Genomic DNA, 19,116 nt, shown 5'->3' with positions numbered 1-19,116 from the left:
CCTTATCTTAAATTTATTTTAAGCATTAATTTAGCATAGTGCACAGGTCCGATTGACAAATAACATGGTAATTTAGTTCGGCAGCATCTGGTTACTGTATGTGTGAACATTCTTCAACACTTTTGTGTCTTAGATGACAAAGAAAGATGAGGGAGCGTAACAAATTTAATTTGCAGATGAATTGCTCCGTTTGCATCATCCTGTCGTGAGATTTTACCTTTACAGTAGATTTTAGAATGTGACACTTTCTAGGAATTAGGAAAGAATGATGGAAAGCAGTCCTGGAGCAGATACTGATAAGCAGGATTTGAAGAAAGGGAGGTATTTGGTCAAGATAAATGTCCGAAAGCCGAAGGCGTGAACTGGTCAGATCCATCTTTCAGACTTAAGTGCAAACTGTAGCCATGATCTCTTATTCCTCAACATCCGCTATTCTTTACTAGCTCCTTTCCAAAGAAACAAATCTAAGAGCACTCAGAAATCTAACTAGGCCAGTAATAAGATCACCAACAACGTGTTACCGCCGACCTTGTCTATCCAGATAAAGTACTAGGCAAATGACTCCAATTTTTTAGCACAGGATCAATACAAAACCAGTAGTAAGTAATAGTACAGTAGCAAAACAAAGTTGTCCTTTCCTGAAAGCAAGATCAGTAAAAAGCTTTGTCCGCATGTGTATTGAGAATGAATTTGTCCGCATGTGAATTAAGAAATATGATTTATTCTTGAATTTCAAGTGGTCAACAAGAAGGCATTAATCTTGAGGCACATGACATAAGAATCTTGAACTTTAGGTGATGACCAATTAAAAGCTATCTCCCTAAACCACAATCTGAGCCTGCGTATGACTCTGTGACAAACCCTTCTGTTGATTAATCACTGCCAGTGCTAGCTGTTCTCATGGGTACGGCATAAGAAGCTTAATCAAAACCGCAAATAACCAGAGAGAAATTTAATTCTCAAAAAAGAGAAACATATGGACATCTGGCCTTGTGCAAGGAGGACACGCTGTGCATGTGGTAAGCTGGTCCCACAGTTCCCAGGGAACGAGGTCATTGTGCCATCCTGATATTCAGGCCATTCGGAGTTTTAGCAGATTTTGCATTCTTGTTCAAGAGGGTGTCCTGAATCCAATGGGTGCTTTAATCCGAATCCAAGCCAGTAGGCCCACAATTACTGTTGGTTTGTACTCAGCGGTTTGTTAATGGCTTAATTATGACCTATTTAAATGAATCTGGCAGTCTAGAGAAGGATTCAGCTTTCCTGGAAGAATGCTCAGGAGACAGATTTCAACCGGAGGTCATGTTTAATATGTAATGCTTGTCTGGTTTTAGTCTTAACAAATACTTGTAACTAAAAGCTCAACCAGCCTTAGCCATTTTCACACATAGATTGCGGAAGGTACATAGATAATGTGTCCGGGATTTGTCCCGGGATCGTTTGGTTTCGTTTCCTTTAGACTGACAGTAATTTTCTGAAATCTGTGCTTGTGTTCACATATCCCTTAAAGGTCCTGTAACTAAAAGCGACATCTGGATAGGACGTGTAATGTATTCGTAGATTAAGTTTGCTTATTATCTTGGGTTTCTCACTCGCAAAACTTGCACATCGTGTACAGTTTTATTAAGTCGGTGAACGATCATTGCTTCAGCACAAATAATGAGGCGCACTGTGATCTTTGCTTCATTCTCATTCGCAGGCTTTTTGTCATGAATGTTTATATGCATTAAAACCCCTGTGTCAATTAGTATCAAAAACAGTGTCTATTAATATAAAGGTTTTGATCCTATTTATATAAAAGTAAAATGTACAATACAGTTCTACATCCTACGACACTTTTAATATTTAATACTAGTCATCATTTGAAGTGGATCAAAACCTTTATATAATTATATAAATTATATAACTTATATACTTCTCTGATATATATCTATATATTATAGATATTTATTTTCTTATATCTTCCTAAGTTTGAGTTTTTGTTTTGATTCCCAAGTGTGCCATACAAGCACTGAAAAGTGTAGGCAAAACGTCTCGATCGCCCCCCAGCGAGGGCGGGGCCTTGATTTCACAGCTTTACTTCTTGCTCACTACTGCCCAGGACTTGTCCCGAAATCGCTACTGCGCAGACTCGAGACTCAAGATGTCAGCGCCGTATCAGGACACTGGCGGCTTCCCTTTTCACCAATGGAAAAGAGCGAATAGGCGTCGTCCTTCTTTTTTTTACAGTCTATGGTGATTTCGCATTGTCATTGATGATCTCCATACTTGAAGCATTTTAAATGTATGTGATTTTCAGTTAAATAAAGGTCTATAAAATATTTTCCATTCATATATTTTATAATTGAGGATTTCTTAAAAAGTGTAAAAATCTCGTCTCGTGAACCCAATCTTGTGTCTTGTCTCGTGGAGTAAGTGTCTTGTCACACCCCTAATAGTTTTACGTATATTATATTGCATTTCTGTCAATAGATAGTTACGAATGATGCAAAACAGAAGACTCACCCCTGGTAAAAACGTCAATTTGTTTCCATCCATCCACAGCTCTCTGATTCCACTGAGCTGCTCCAAAACCTCAGGCTAGAGCGAGAAAGAGAGAGAAAGCGAAATTCAAGCTCCCGTTCTCAAGACAGGAAATCCGTCATCGCTCTAATGAATACCATTAGAGGAGGCAGATGCATATTAGCGTCTGTATTCACTGTCCATCAATCTGACACCTGGCTGCACTTAAAGCTGTGATGCAAGCGCTGTTCAAAAAAAGACTGTGCCGCTGCATGCGACACCTGAAAGAGGCAGGTGCGACTCACCACTTCAGTGAACTCATTGCTCCCCAGATCCAAGCGCTCCAGCTGCGTGAGCTTATGCATGCTCCTGCAAACACAAACACATGCATGTTACCAACAGTATTAACCCTGGATTAAGCACATTAAAGCTTTGGACACAAACGCATGTCTGCATGATCATCGGTTTTGAGGGACTTTATGAACTGCACGCTTGACGGGCATTGCCTAATATGCAGCAACGTAACTTTTCATTTTAAAGTGAGCCCACAATGACTCCCCGTTGGAAAATAAAAGGCCGACAAAGATATTTATTGACTGGGGCAGTAACTGCTAATCTACTTTTCATTGGCTGTTTTAAAACACCATTAGACTTCAAAACCCAATTTGACAAAGCCAGTGCCAATAAAACACTTTATTAAACTATTGTCCAACTATATTCTCAGAGGACTTATTGTTCAACTGAAGTTCAAACTACGGAGTTTAAAGCCGTGGAGCTCTCATAGATCGGATCTTAATTCTATGAATTATCTAAAACAAACTGTGTCTCTATCGAAATGTGAAACTAGGTGCTCACATTTAAATTAAATTTTATTTACATTGTATTTTATTTAAGTTTAAAGTCTACCTATAGCCGATAACTGTATGACTTAAAACTAATCTTTAAGTATCATAATAGCACATGTAGAAGTTTTTCCTATGACATTAACATGCTTTAAACTGCTTGAATGTAAATGCTTAAAATGTAAATGTAATGTGGTTTCCTCAATTAGTATACTCAGATATATAAATATGTAAATTAGTCCCCCACTACTCAACTTGGACCATAGATATAAATATGCGAATTAGTCCCCGCCTCCATCCTTTCGTACGTGTAAATAGATGCTAATTTCGGTAGTTTCAGAGACAAGTCCAGTTTCACAATGCATATGTGGACTGCACGTTTTCCTTACTAACCGTTTTTAACACTGATGTTAGCAGGTTAGACTATCACACACTGCATGGGAGTTCAGCAGCATGTGTGAGTTCAAATGTGATGATGCGATTGGTTATGTGTGTGTGACCTAGCAAACCAAAACTTTCAAACTGTAGGAATGAGATGTCTTTGGATAAAATACTCAGCAATGATGTTGAATGATACATTTACAAATGCTTTGTCTAAAAGCAAATTAAAAACACCACATGTTCACCACAGTGTGACTTTAACACGTATACATATTGAATTTTAAAAAAGGGATTGGTTGGGTGTTTCTAAAAATTAATTTACTAGTTTATTTTTAGCCTTTTACCACTATTGTTAACAGCGAGGGAATTAAAAGAGGACCGAACATAATGAATGAGTGAATGAAACAGGATTCATGAAAGTGATGCAAACCTGATTCAAACCTGTTTGGCCGTCGCAAGCGTCACACGGCTCAACATGTCACAGCATGTCTTTTCCAAAACACTGTGATGAGATTAGCGTCACATTGTGCTTTACGAAAAACTGACTTACCTAGTCATTATCTTGATAATAAAGTTAGCGAAATTAATGATTTCACAACAATCTGGTCCTACCAGTCTGTCTTTAAAGATTTAATATTTTATACTATTATTCATATCCTGTCATAAAATAATAAAAAGCTTTAGATCTAAGGCTCCGTGAATCTATGTCATGTAGTTCTACAGTTACACAATTTTTATTTATTTCTAAAAACTTATGAACACTAACATGAACTACTCAAGTAGATTTGGTTTAGGGTGGGATGTAAATCAGTGCTTTCAACTGACATTACATTTTCATTTATGCATTTGGCATACATCTTTTATCAGAATGTGTTTCGAACCCATGACCTCTTGCTCCATCAATAAGCAATACAGAAGGACTTGCGCATAGATGAATGTCAGTCTATAGTCACACTGCAAGCACAAGAAACTAGTGAAAGTCACAATGAATTATGCTCCATAGAATTTTGTAAAAAATGCTGAAACCAGACTGAATTTTGCAGCTAGATGCATGAAGAAATTATTTTTTATTAAAGCCATATGAGGGGTTCATCTTGGAGGGAGGGCCGGTTGAGTTGAAGCTTGCCAATTCGGAAACTTCCAGAGTGCTGAGCAATCCACATCTCATTAGTATGACAGACATGCACATCGTGAAAACACGCCATACAATGAACCTCCGAGCAGGACCGCCAAGGACTGGATCTCATGCGAGAGCAATACAGTTAAACAATAAAGTAGAATAATAGTAAATAAGTAAGCGATGCATGCGAGGTACGTTTATCATGTCTTCCCGGTAAACTTCCTGATGCAGAACCAAAGTCCAAGCATGTGTTACTAAATGCTAGATGGTTGCGGGTGATTACCAAATCAAAAAGAACCCATCCCATAAGTATGATATTGTGGCATGAGTAATAATACTCAACAACCGCAGAATGTGAAGTATTTCATAGTGTCAGTATTCAATTCCAACTCAACCGGATATTCATTCAGTTATTTCCTTTTGTGTTTTGAACAAAAATAGGTTTGGAATGTAAATATTTAGTGTGAACGGTTAGGTAAAAAGCTATTAAATAAGGATATATTGAGACATTTCACTCATTTGGTTTGAATCCAGCTTGTTTGGGCTTGGATCAGACATATAGTGCTGAATCATGTTGGTAAACCAGGTTCATGTGGGAACTTTACATTAAGCACACTTGACACGTGACGCACGACTAAAAAGTGGGCGGCACAGATATATCACAACCTGCCCATCCCATTTCTTTCCCGTTCTGTGGTATTATATGCAAATGCAAACAAACAAGTCCGTGTATGATGCAATATTGCCTCCGGAGTCAGAAACGCTTATACAACCTGTCGCTACATGTCACTCAGGTGCTTCTTACATAAGACTAAATGATACAAAGCCACCGTGCAAAGAGAGAAAGAAGCTTTTCTGAATCATACTGTGTTTTATCAGAAGCCCTGCAGCAGTGCAGATCAAATTTTAATATTTCACAAATTCAAAAAAATCCAGATGCAGGACCTACTTTGGCAACATCTTTAGCTGATTCTCCCGCAGCTCCAGGATCTGCAGTTTGGTCAGTCTGATAAACAGAGAGAGAGAAAAACCGTACACTGTGAAATCGTTTACAGCATCCAGGACGTTAATGAATAAATTCATCCTGCGTGTGTCCTCATGTGACCGGCTGATGGTATGAAACAGATGAGAGTAACCAAGCAACGTGCAAGCGTGTGCCTATCCCTCAATAAACATCACATGCATGCTGTACAGCATATGCACATACTAATGCATGATCCTTTATAGAAATTGCATGAATTTTCATTATGCAGCATTCTTCAAAGCTTGTCGGTCCAGAATGTTTAGGAGAGAAACCGTGTTTGTTGTACAAACTTCATCTGATTATGTATCGAGACACTGTCTGAGCTGAAACAAAAGCTGGGATTATCTTGTTCGCTAAGGGTTCAACCTGTGTTAATGACACCGTGTGCGAGTGTGTGTCTGACCTGCCGAAGCTGGCTGGCAGGAACTCGAGGAAGGCATCGTTCAGGTAGAGCTGGGTCAGACTGAGCAGCTGTGTGAAACCTTCTGGGAGCCTGTGGGGACATGACAGTGGTTCCATGACATCACCGGAGACAAGCAGGCACACAAAGTTCATCTCTAACATCTCGTGTACTTACTTGGATATTGGGTTCACACTTGCTTCTACTATTGCCAGGACTTTGCAGTTCTTGATATTTTCAGGAAACTCTTGGATGCCTGAATGTCAAACAAAAAAATATTTCATTTTCTAAAGGTTTTTATGGTTTGCTTCTACTCTTATCTCTCCTGAAAAACATATTTTAACGTCTCCCTGTAGTCAAGAATTGTTTCAGTTAAAACTCATCTTTGAGCTTATGTAAAATTCTACTTGTAGTTATAGTCTGATGAATAATGCGAGCGTACGATTATTATGCATTCATTAATTTTACAACATTAAATGTATAAAATCACATGAACACACTTATATATATTCTTTTGTATTTTCAGTTTGTGTATTTTTTCTACAAATCTTCTGAACCTGAGTAGAGAAATTAGAAACATTGTAAAACAATCCAGCTGGCTTTTGACTCGTATAGTATAGCTGCCTTTTGAATAAATAAATAAATACAGACCATATATATTAAATTGAATGATCTTTTTAATAAATCTAATTTTACACGTGACCTGAGAAATTATGTTTATTTTCTGTTTGTCTGACGTTTTACTAAAAATTATGACAACCGCTCACAATAAAAAACAACACAGGGTCATCCTGGACCTGGAACTGAGAGTCATTTTAACAGGTGCAGTTTAATATTAAAGAGACACTCCACTTTTTTTTTTTGAATATGCTCATTTTCCAGCTCCCCTAGACTTAAACATTTGTTTTTCACTGTTTTGGAATCCATTCAGCTGATCCCCGGGTCTGGCGGCACCACTTTTAGCATAGCTTAGCATAATCCATTGAATCTGATTAGACCATTAGCATCGCGCTAAAAAATAACCAAAGATTTATGCTGCCTTAACATGGCTGCAGCAGGCGCAATGATATTACACACTGCCCGAAAATAGTCCCCTTGATAACTTTCAAAAGCAGGGGACTATTTTATGGCACTGCGTTATATCATTGTGCCTCCTGCAGCCATGTTACGGCAGCAAAGTCCTTGATTATTACGCCGAAATGAGAGTATAGTTCCTAGCCATATATGCCAAGAAAATCACAACTTTTAATTTTACGCCAGTCTTAGTACACGATGTAAATAATGAAGGGTCAAGTTTTAAATAGGAAAAATATAGAAACTCTTTAGTTATTTTTTAGCGCGATTCTTATGGTCTCATTCGATTCAATGGATTAAACTGGATTGTCCCTTTAAACATAAATCAATCAGACTGTCAGTAATAACGCTTTGGTATTAATTCTTATATTTATTATCGTGTTAAAATAATTGAATGCAATTAATTGTAGTCAGTCAGACCACCAGCACCTCACACGGGCTTGATCCGCGAGCCGTTGCTTGCCAGGAGGTTTTTAATGCTGCACGGACCTCTCAGTGGTTCGTGGATCTGGTTTGTGTGTGCGTGCATACGTAAAACTGAATCACGCGGTGTATCAGAGCCTTAATGATTACTTTATGATAACCATGACTTTTTAAAGCGTGGTTAATAATAAAACTATTGCATCATTAATCGTAGCATCCCTAATTGTTATTGCCTGTAATATCTTGTAGTGCATGACGATTTGCACCAAATTATTAAAATGAAATATATAATTATTTGAAAAAGCAACAAAAACACCTAACAATATGTAGACAGCACATGTGTGAACGCTAGCCTGCATATTTCCTGTCCCATTAACCACAAGAGCTGGAGTGTGACATTAAAGTTATGTTAAGATTTCCTGCTTCAGATATGAATTTTATCAATGTGCACACTAAAAACAGGTGAGCCCCTGCGCAGCGGGACGACTGCACTCCAAAGTTTATTTTGAACCCACTTTGGCTTTTTGCTTCACTTCCAGCTAAATGCTGAGCTAAAACAAACATGCAGCCTGTGAGGAAGGGAGGGAGTGACAGTTAAAAGAGACGTTAACCTGCAAACACATTTTGTGTGGTTTTGAGGTGACGTACACAAACTAAATAAATGCTGAGCAAGATAAAGATGAACTAATCACGTGACAAAGGTTCATATGATGCTGTAGTACAGTGCATCTTGGGATAATATGGGTAATTTGAAGCTATTGGCTTCTCTACCCTGTTTAGCATGATTAATACATTCACTATCTATAGAATACAACATGTATGTCCCAGTGGGCCTGATTGTGATCTAGACTGAAAACTCTATTATAATCAACGAATACAATTGGTTAAAATGACATGCACTACATTAACTACATAAATCAGCCGGACCACTTATTGAAGAACAATAATGTGACTGTGTGAGAGTAAAATGCAGTCAGACAATACACAAACACCATTCATTTTCCATTACTTCATTAATTATGAGTAGTTGCATACACGTACATACCACAAGTTGGACAAGAGCATTAAAAGTTTTTTAAAACAAAATGCATTCCCAGGTATTACTTGAAGTGTAGTGTGAGCAGTTAATCTTGTAATATACATATTTTTAAAGAATATTATAAATAGTACTCACTGGAAACAGGTTGGGTACAAATATTAAATTATATGCAAATATAAAATATATGCAAATTATATACAAATATTTTATGCAGTTGAGTCTGTGATACTGAAATGTCAGAGATGTCAGAGTCATGGTGGTGCTGTCCAGTGTGCATATTTCAGTTAAAACCTTTTAGCCCAGAAACATATGCATTACCTTACCTAAAAAAACACCTCAACATCTTAGGATTTATCAGTAAAATGTATGAAAAGCAGCAGCATCCTTAGCATACATTTACAGGCACTATGAGGAACAGCTGTTAAACAGGAACCGCTCAAGCACCTGCATATCATCACTGCCACATTCATGTTCTTTCTCAAAAGTAAACAAAGGCTGTTTATTAGAAACATGGTGTGAATAACTCTGGGCATCAAAACATTACTTGCACAATGTGAAAGAAAGTCAAACTCAGGAAGACTTCCTGTGCACATCTGTGCTTGTCAATATGTGGCGTTAATTATCAGATGCTGCAAAATACTCTGTGTGTATGTGCAAGTTTACTGGATTACTGGACATAGATTAAATTGTATTAAGCACATCAGATTCCAGAATCCAGACTTCACAATTCTTGTATTAAATGCTGTTTATCAGTTAGCATGCATTTAGCCGCTCTCTTCCAAACCAGAGTGAACCACCTTGCTGTCTACAACCTACACAAAAGCATCTTCATTTTAAGTGCCCTATACAGGCAGCACTATCATGCATTATACAACTAGCATCCATCGTGTGAAACACACAAATAACTTGAATAAAGCTCACAGCTTATTGCAACAGAGCTAAAGATAGTGTCTTCACAGGATGCGACCAATGTCTCGCCATAGATAGACATCGTCTGCACTGGAGTTAAGGCAGTTGCACCTCACCTAGAAATATACACTGGCAACAGACCAATCAGCTGTGAGCATGACGCAACATCTCAGCAACAGTAAAGCAATAGTATTTCTTTTTAGAGTTTCCTGTTTTACTTTTAGTGAGAATCCATCATTATACACGCTGACTTTGCATGGAAATTTTAGAATAGCGAAACGATTTTATGCAAAAAGTTAAATAACGGTTATAAACAAAACAAGATGAAAAACAGCAGAAAGGGAATGTTGGAAGATGTAAGAAAATATAGCCAAAATACTCTAATTCTGCCAACATATACATTTTGTTTAATAGAAATGTTTTTGAAATGAATGACTTGGACTAAATAATAAAGTAGTAGACAATAAGAGCCCAGAAAAGATGGGAACCCCTCTTGATACTGTTGAAAAAGCATCCCAGACCACAAGAAGCCAGATTATAAAATGCAAAATCAACGACCAACACGTTAAAGCAAGTGGTTTATAAACTAGGACGCGCTGAAACAAAGCTTGGAAAAACGCCATATTTGTGCTGCCGAGTGAAATTGGAAACGTTCATCTCGCGGAGCTGAATTGTATTACAGTGGATAAGGGGTCAGTGAGTACAAGTAGATATCAGGATGCCTCTGGTTGTGTTTTAGGTGGACTGATAGTGTAACCAGACTCCAAAGAGGAAAAAGAAAGGGGAGATGAATCAGTCGTTTTGCTTACTGTTCTTGCTGATGTCCAGCTCCCTGAGATTGATGAGGTTTGCCACGCCCGGTGGCAGGACCGTTAGATCGTTGTCCGGTAGACTCAAATGCTGCAGCAACTGGCAGTTGAAAAGTTGCTGTGAGAAACAAAAAATGCAGAGAAAGACAATATCTGATTAATTTTGTGTGTGATATGAATATGCAAATTAGTCCCGCCTCCACTCTTTTCCTCTTTCACAAATGTACTGTAAATAGATGCTACATTCAGCCGTTTCAGATACATAACTGCCAAGTCTAGTTTTGCACAATGCATACATGAACTGCGTGGATTTTTTTGGGAGTATAAACGTTACGAGTTTTGGAGGAAAGTAGCTGTGCTGTGGTCTCTTCAGGGCCAAGTATATGCGGCATACATAGATAATATCTATCGCTCAAACAACTTATTCACTCATTCAACTGTGTTGACGTTAGGGCTGAACGATACATCGAATTTTCATCGTTATTGCAATATGAACTCACGCGATGAACTCATCGCAACAGACAGCCTTGACGCAATGAATAAAGGGAAAACGGTAAGCGCAGGGCCGGCGTCAAGGGGGGGCATTCGCGGGCAGTGCCCCCCCAAACAGGTTGTTGTGCCCCCCTACAAAGTTTTTTATTAATTTAATATATATCAAGATTAATTAAAATAAGTTAAACATTGAATGTTTTATGACTTTTAATGTAATCAAATGAGGAAAAAAATTGTTGATATATGTTTTTTTATTAAAATAGACCAGTTTCTCAGATTGGTTGTATTGCCGGGTCTCATGCGTCATAAGGCTTTAGCATATTTGTGACTTGATACTAGCAACGTGTTTTTTCGCGGCATTTTATGGATCGTGTAAAATATGGATATTAGAACATTTAGAACGAACCAGCACCGCCTGCTTCATCTTCATGCAAACACAGACTGGCTCAAACTCAGAGATTAGAGGGCGAGGTGGAATTTACAAATCTACAGGACACTGTTTTAAGGAAGTTTATGTTCGTACACGCCGTCTTCAGCTATTTTAAAGGTAAGTAAGCGTTGTTTTAAATTACGTAAGCTTAAATGTGAAGTGTGGCTATAGACCGTTAACAACATTACGACGTAGGGATGTAACGGTATTATAAATTTCGTGGTATTGCGGTATAAAATTTTCGCGGTGCAACCGTGGTCACGTGATTCGGTAAAACATTGGGTCTTCCGGGCAACACGTGTAGTTTTTTTCCACCCAAGTGCAGCGAGTGGATGGACGCGGGAACTACAATTCCCATAATCCCATGCGTGCCACTCTGTCTGATGCCTCTCTACAAGTGGAGCAACAATGGCGGAAGCAAAGGAAACGCGGATTTTAAATCTGATGTGTGGAAAAAGTTCGCGTTCGCTGTGACAAGAAACGAGAAAGGACAAAATGTGATGGACATACAAAAAACGAGTGTGAGTAAATCCATGAATGAGGAGAGTGTGTGCCGTTTCTCAATTAGAAAGCAGCCTCCTTAGGTCGCATATGCAGGCTGCATACGTCATTACACGCCTGGTGTATTTAAGTTAAATGAGTATTACATTCGCAAGTCATAAGCATGTTACAACAATATACGAATGAATAAGAATAATTGTCAACTTGAAAAATGTTAATATTCTAAAATAAGACGTTCTTCATGACGTATGCAGCCTACAAATGCGACCTATGGAGGCTGCAGACTTCCGATTGGGAAATGAGCCCCTGCATTGAGTGAGCTGACCTCAGCTCTAGGTCCAGCTACAATAAGTAAGCTGCTATTTTCATTTTTACTGGGTTGTTTTTATTTTCAGGAATTGACCCGCTTAAAACCTATCATCTTTTCTTGATTCTGCAATCACAACTGTTGCTTTCATAGGAGTATCTATGCTTAGCATAGGAGTGCTAAGCATTAGCATTATTAATAATAATAAAAACTAGGTCAATTGAGGGAGTGACTAAATTCTTAAAACCTGACTGATTGGGAGTTGTTTAAAGTTGACAAACTAAACTTGTAGCCTTGCTACATTATTAAGGCCCACAAAAAATATTATGCATATTTTTGCTTTTCTGGTGTTTAAAAAAAGCATAATTTTGTTAATGCATATATATGATTTTATTTGTGTTTCAGGCCTTAATTTAAGTTCACTGTTTATTTAAGCTGGTGGTGTTTGAGTTTGTTTGCCTTATCTAAAACATCCTTTATGTGGTTAATTTTGAGGACTTTTAGGTTGAAACCCTATTGTAGGGGAAGAGACTTTTATTTTAAAGGATTACACCTGGGAGGAAGGAAGGCCTAAAATAAAGTAGGAAATGGTTAGAGATGGAGCATGCTGTTCAAACCTACAATGTGATTCTGGAGGATTTCCTTAGTTTTTGAAATCCCTTTTCTAGAATATTTGTGTCTCCTTGTTGAACTATAAGTGGATTTAATTGCTGCTGAGTTTCAAGAGACAATTGGATTTTTTGGGGGGTTTTTCCTTCAACATTTTAATGGACGATCTTGGGATTTATCAATTTTTTCCTGGATTACTCACGTTTCTAAAAGGTCTGAGGGAGGACCTAACTAAGGACTAACAAAAGACAATGAGCTAAGTGTTGGAAATTTTGTATTTGTATTTTCTATTCTAATATATGCATATGAATTTAATCCTGTGGTGTGTGATTTAGCTGGGTCTATTTTGATCATCCTCACCAGATCTTTCCTATTTAGTAACACACAGTATTTGAGTGCCTGAACTTTATTGTAACTAAGAGGTTAAATGATTTATTCAAACAGACTTGTTACAGATGGTGGCCCGTACGGGGACTCATGTGTTTTGTGAACTGTGTTACTGGTTACTGAGTGGATTGTGATTGAATTATATTTTGTGTGTTAAGTATTTTTGTTCTTACAATGCAGAATTCCAATTCAAACCCAGAGACAGAGTCCATTCATGTAGATAGTGTGGGGGCTGCAGAGTCTCTTCCTTTCCAGCCTGTTTCACCTAGAGATACCTACAGGGATGTTGTTGAAATCAGTTCTCTATTAAGTGAGCTGTACATTAACAGTCAGGCTGAAGAGAGTGATGAGGAAGGCCAGCCACCTTTGAATCCTATAGGAAATGATATTGACAGAATGGATTCTGAAATAAACACCCTCACCCAATCTGTTCAAGAATTACACACAGAAATTTCCACATTAAAAGATGATTTTCGAGCTTACAATCAAAGTGCACTTAATAGAGAAACTGCCCTCAGAGAAACTCTGGATCAGCGGTTTGAGGATATTGAAGAATTAATGCAAAGGTCTCTGAATAAGCTAGAACATGCTGTTGTAGAGTGTCTTCAGAGAAGGGATGAACAATGGAAAAAGGAAGTTGCCCAAATAAGAAAAACTAGCACCCCTGTGGCACGTCTTTCCTTTGGAGCTTCTGCTTCAGACACTGGGCAGTCAGCACAGCCACCTACTTCCTATCCCAAACCTCCAATTAATCTTGAGTTTCCACACTTTGGTGAAGCCAGAGAAACCAGTGATGTGGTAGAGTTTGTGGAGCGTTGTGAGAATTTTTTAACACTCAGACATATATCAGACATTGAACTTATAGCTACGCTGAATGCTGTTCTTTCGGGTCCAGCCAGGAGCTGGTGGCTTGCCGAAAGAAGCAAGATCCACAACTGGATGGATTTTAAAAATGCATTTTTGGGAGCATTCTTACCCACTGACTATCTTACAGAGGTAGAAGAACAACTCAAAGCTATGATCCAGGAGCCTAATCAATGTATTAGAGATTTTGCCTATGACTATAGGGCATTGTGTCTGAAGTGGAAAAATGATCTCCCTGAGGAGGAAATGGTAAGAAGGATTCTGAATAACTGCAACCCTTCTTTGGCTGGAAGCCTACGTGGTGCTGTGCATACAGTAGAACAGTTAGTTAAGGTTGGATCAATGGTAGAAAGAGACCTTAATTCTAAGAGAGATTATTGGGCCAAAGTAAATCAAATTAAGGCCAGTGAAAAAGGAAAGAAGAATCCAACAGTACGACATGTTAATGTTCCTAAACCCGCTACTGGGCAATCCCAACATCTTGCTTTAGTCCACTCTACAACCCCTCCATTGCTTCGAGTTGCTATTAGTATCCAAGGACGACAAGTTGAAGCTATATTAGATACTGGTTCCACTTTTACTTTAATGCAGAGGAAATTGTGGGAAGCACTGGCTAAACCAGGTGAACAAATACAAAAACACTCCAACAGAACATTTATGCTAGCTGATGGAAAGGCACAAAAATCAGAAGGTAGAGTTCCTATTACTTATGAGTGGCATGGACTAGTGTGGACTGTTGATACCTATGTGATGGCAGATGAACAGCTGGCTTTTCCACTTATTTTAGGCCTGGATTTTCTTAGTCAAACTGGTGTACGAGTACATGTGGCCGAATATAACTATGAACTATGCATTAATGGAAGAGCTAGAGTATTTCCTTTTCTTAGCCAGCCTCTAGGGAAAAAGTTATGGAGCCAGCAAGAAGAACATGTAGTCACCTTGTACATGGCTTTACCCCTGGACTCTGAAGTGCCTGAGCAATTGATTACCACGGTGCCAACTTTAATTGATGATCTGATACTAAGGTATCCCCCTGAGGTGCAACAACTTCTGTATGCTTGGCCTTCTGTGTGTTCAGACAAGCTGGGGAAGACAAACCTTACCACCCACAAGATCATGACAACCGATGATATACCGATAAGGTGCAAGGCCTATCGAGTCTCTCCTCTAAAGAAGGATGTTATTAGGGAGGAGGTTCACAGGATGCTTCAGGAAGGCATAATTGAGCCCTCACAGTCTTCTTGGGCCTTCCCAGTGGTCCTTGTGCCAAAACCTGATCAAAGCCTACGTTTCTGTGTTGACTATAGAAAGTTAAATGCAAAAACACCCCAGGATGCTTACCCTATGCCCATTATTCATGATATATTGGAATCTATGCACGGGGCAAAATATTTTAGCACATTGGATTTAAAATCTGGGTACTGGCAGGTACAAATGGACCAGGATAGTCGCGAGAAGACTGCTTTCATCACTCCGTTTGGCATATATCATTTTTTGACCATGCCATTTGGTCTAAAAAATGCAGGGGCTACATTTCAACGTCTTATGGAAAGAGTCCTTGGTGAGTTAAGGGGGACAATCTGCTTTGTGTATATAGATGATATTATTGTATACTCACCTTCCCAGCAGAAGCACCTTCAAGATCTGGAAGCTGTTTTTTCAAGACTCCACCAAGCCAACTTGACCCTGAATTTGAAGAAATGCCATTTTCTTAAGAATGAATTGAGGTTCCTGGGCCATGTTGTTTCTGGAAAAGGGGTGGAAGCAGACCCAGAAAAGACCAGCGCTATCACCAACTACCCTGTTCCTCATGACATTCATTCATTACAGAGGTTTGTAGGCATGATAGGCTGGTACCACAAGTTTATCCCACATTTTGCAGAGCTTGCTGCCCCTTTGTATCAGTTACAGCGAAAAGGTGTCACATGGGAATGGACGGAAAAATGTCAAGAAAGTATGGAGAGGCTGAAGGAAGCCCTACAGAAAGCCCCTGTGCTGGCCCAACCAGATCTGAGCCATCCTTTTCAAGTACAAACTGACGCCAGTTCTACAGGACTTGGAGCTGTACTTTCACAAAATATTGATAATGAGGAGCGTGTGATCGCATATGCCTCAAGGAGTCTGAGGGGAGCAGAATTGAATTACTCCACCTCAGAGAAGGAATGTTTGGCTGTTGTGTGGGCAGTTGAAAAGTGGCACCATTATTTGGAGGGTGTACCTTTTGTGGTATACACTGACCATGCAGCTCTGACGTGGGCCTTTAATTCTCCAAAGACCACTTCTCGACTCACAAGGTGGACTTTGAGGCTACAACGGTTTCAGTTCCAAGTTCAATATAGAAAGGGCAGAATGAATGTGGTACCAGACGCCCTATCTAGATCTGTTGAAGATCATGCTGTTTTGGCTGCATATGTGGTGAAGACCTCATTGTGGAACTTTAACTTACCAAGTTCGCTGGCTGAGATACAAGTTGCCCAAGAACAAGATGAGCAAATTAAGGAATTAATGGAAAAAGTGGATGGAAAGGATGAGAAAAGTGACAGAATAAGATGGGAAATCCAACAGGGTGTACTCTACCGAATTATTCCAAACGCTGATGGTGTTAAGTACCAGCTGGTAGTCCCAAAATCCCTTACCCCTACTTTCCTAGGCTATTTCCATGACAACCCCTTAGGAGCTCATCTAGGGAAAATGAAAACTCTTCTTAAAATCTTGGAGGTGGCCTGGTGGCCAGATGTCCGAAAGGATGTGTGGCAACATGTGAAAGAATGTGTTGTGTGTCAACAGTACAAACCTTCAAATACCAAACCCCTGGGGTTTCTTCAATCAACTGAAGTGAACGAACCTGGTCACATGCTTGGCATCGATCTCATGGGGCCATTTCCAAAAAGTAAGAAGGGCAACATTTATCTCCTTGTGGTGGTTGACTATTTCACAAAGTGGGTGGAGCTATTCCCTTTAAGAGATAGTAAGACTCCACGCATTTGTAGGATTTTGAAGGATGAAATCTTTAATCGATGGGGCGTGCCCAAGTACATTCTTTCTGATAGAGGCCCACAGTTTCTTAGTCAGCTCTTGGTTGATCTGTGCAAAAACTGGGGTGTTACTCAGAAACTAACTACAAGTTATCACCCACAGACAAACCTCACAGAGCGAGTCAACAAAACTCTGAAAACCATGATGGCTTCTTATGTGGGGGAAAATCACAGAGAGTGGGACAAGTGGCTATCTGAGTTCAGATTTGCACTGAATAATGCCAAACATGAAACTACCAACAAGACACCTGCAGAACTCACTTTAGGAAGACCCCTGCAGGGTCCATTGGAGAGACTTATCAATTATTCTCCAAATCCCTCTCAATTTTCCTATTCTATAATAGAAAGGCAACAACTACTTGCTGAAGAGGTTAAAAGATCTGTGAGGAAAGCTCAACTTCGACAAGCCAGGTATTACAATACCCACAGGAGAGATGTACACTTTCAAGTGGGAGATCTGGTCTGGGTAAGGGCTCATCCTCTTTCCAAGGCTTCTGATTATTTCTCCTCTAAACTAGCCCCAAGGTGGTCAGGGCCAGCCAGGGTGAAGATGAAGCTTGGGCCAGTGAATTACCGAGTCAGATGGATTCATCCAGATGATAAGGAAGATACAGTGAATGTTGTCAATTTAAAACCTTTCTGGGGAACTCTCCCTATGTGGCCGCTGGCAGGGGGGGGGACTCTGTAGCCTTGCTACATTATTAAGGCCCACAAAAAATATTATGCATATTTTTGCTTTTCTGGTGTTTAAAAAAAGCATAATTTTGTTAATGCATATATATGATTTTATTTGTGTTTCAGGCCTTAATTTAAGTTCACTGTTTATTTAAGCTGGTGGTGTTTGAGTTTGTTTGCCTTATCTAAAACATCCTTTATGTGGTTAATTTTGAGGACTTTTAGGTTGAAACCCTATTGTAGGGGAAGAGACTTTTATTTTAAAGGATTACACCTGGGAGGAAGGAAGGCCTAAAATAAAGTAGGAAATGGTTAGAGATGGAGCATGCTGTTCAAACCTACAATGTGATTCTGGAGGATTTCCTTAGTTTTTGAAATCCCTTTTCTAGAATATTTGTGTCTCCTTGTTGAACTATAAGTGGATTTAATTGCTGCTGAGTTTCAAGAGACAATTGGATTTTTTGGGGGGTTTTTCCTTCAACATTTTAATGGACGATCTTGGGATTTATCAATTTTTTCCTGGATTACTCACGTTTCTAAAAGGTCTGAGGGAGGACCTAACTAAGGACTAACAAAAGACAATGAGCTAAGTGTTGGAAATTTTGTATTTGTATTTTCTATTCTAATATATGCATATGAATTTAATCCTGTGGTGTGTGATTTAGCTGGGTCTATTTTGATCATCCTCACCAGATCTTTCCTATTTAGTAACACACAGTATTTGAGTGCCTGAACTTTATTGTAACTAAGAGGTTAAATGATTTATTCAAACAGACTTGTTACAAACTGGAACTTTATTTTTTATTTTATTACATGGTCTAATTATTTTTGTGCTTTTATGAAAATTGTAAACACTACACTATGCTACACTTTGTACATTGTAATGTTCAGTCTTGTTTAATGAACACTTATGGCAGTTTTTCCAAGTCTTCATATGTTTTTTCCTTCCTGTAAATGTTTCAATAATTACCGTACCGTGGGCATCCTACCGAAATACTACCGTACCGTGAATTTTTGATACCGTTACATCCCTATTACGACGTGATTATGGTAAAGCGGCTTTTTTAAAGCTATGACGCGGTATGCGCTGCGCTATGAAACCCATTCATTTCAATGGCTTGCGCCGCGCGAGGGCGGTTTGTTGTTGCGTCAAGCAAAGCGCGAGCGCAGCGGAGCTCAGCTTGCGCTCACGCCGCGGAGCTCAGCTTGCGCTCACGCCGCGGTCGAAGTTCAATAGTTTTGCGCATAGTTTGTGGTCTTTTGCACTTTATACGGGAAATGGGCTGACAGTCT

The 19,116-nt window shown here is 39.1% G+C and overlaps 1 protein-coding gene across 2 annotated transcripts in view; it reads right to left on the bottom strand.

Annotated features, from left to right (window-relative positions):
- erbin (erbb2 interacting protein) overlaps positions 1-19,116 on the bottom strand; it is a 95,706-nt gene that overhangs the window by 34,295 nt on the left and 42,295 nt on the right. For both annotated transcript variants that reach the window (XM_065290254.1, XM_065290255.1), the window contains exons 3-8: positions 10,524-10,641; positions 6,447-6,525; positions 6,273-6,362; positions 5,795-5,851; positions 2,808-2,871; positions 2,506-2,580 (exon numbers count right to left, since the gene is read on the bottom strand). In XM_065290254.1, coding sequence (XP_065146326.1) covers positions 2,506-2,580; positions 2,808-2,871; positions 5,795-5,851; positions 6,273-6,362; positions 6,447-6,525; positions 10,524-10,641 — 483 coding nt within the window. The remainder of the gene's footprint in view (positions 1-2,505; positions 2,581-2,807; positions 2,872-5,794; positions 5,852-6,272; positions 6,363-6,446; positions 6,526-10,523; positions 10,642-19,116) is intronic.

The sequence above is a fragment of the Paramisgurnus dabryanus genome, chromosome 10 (genome assembly GCF_030506205.2).
Source record: "Paramisgurnus dabryanus chromosome 10, PD_genome_1.1, whole genome shotgun sequence".
Lineage (NCBI taxonomy): Eukaryota > Metazoa > Chordata > Actinopteri > Cypriniformes > Cobitidae > Paramisgurnus > Paramisgurnus dabryanus.
This window is presented reverse-complemented; position numbering and strand designations above follow the sequence as displayed.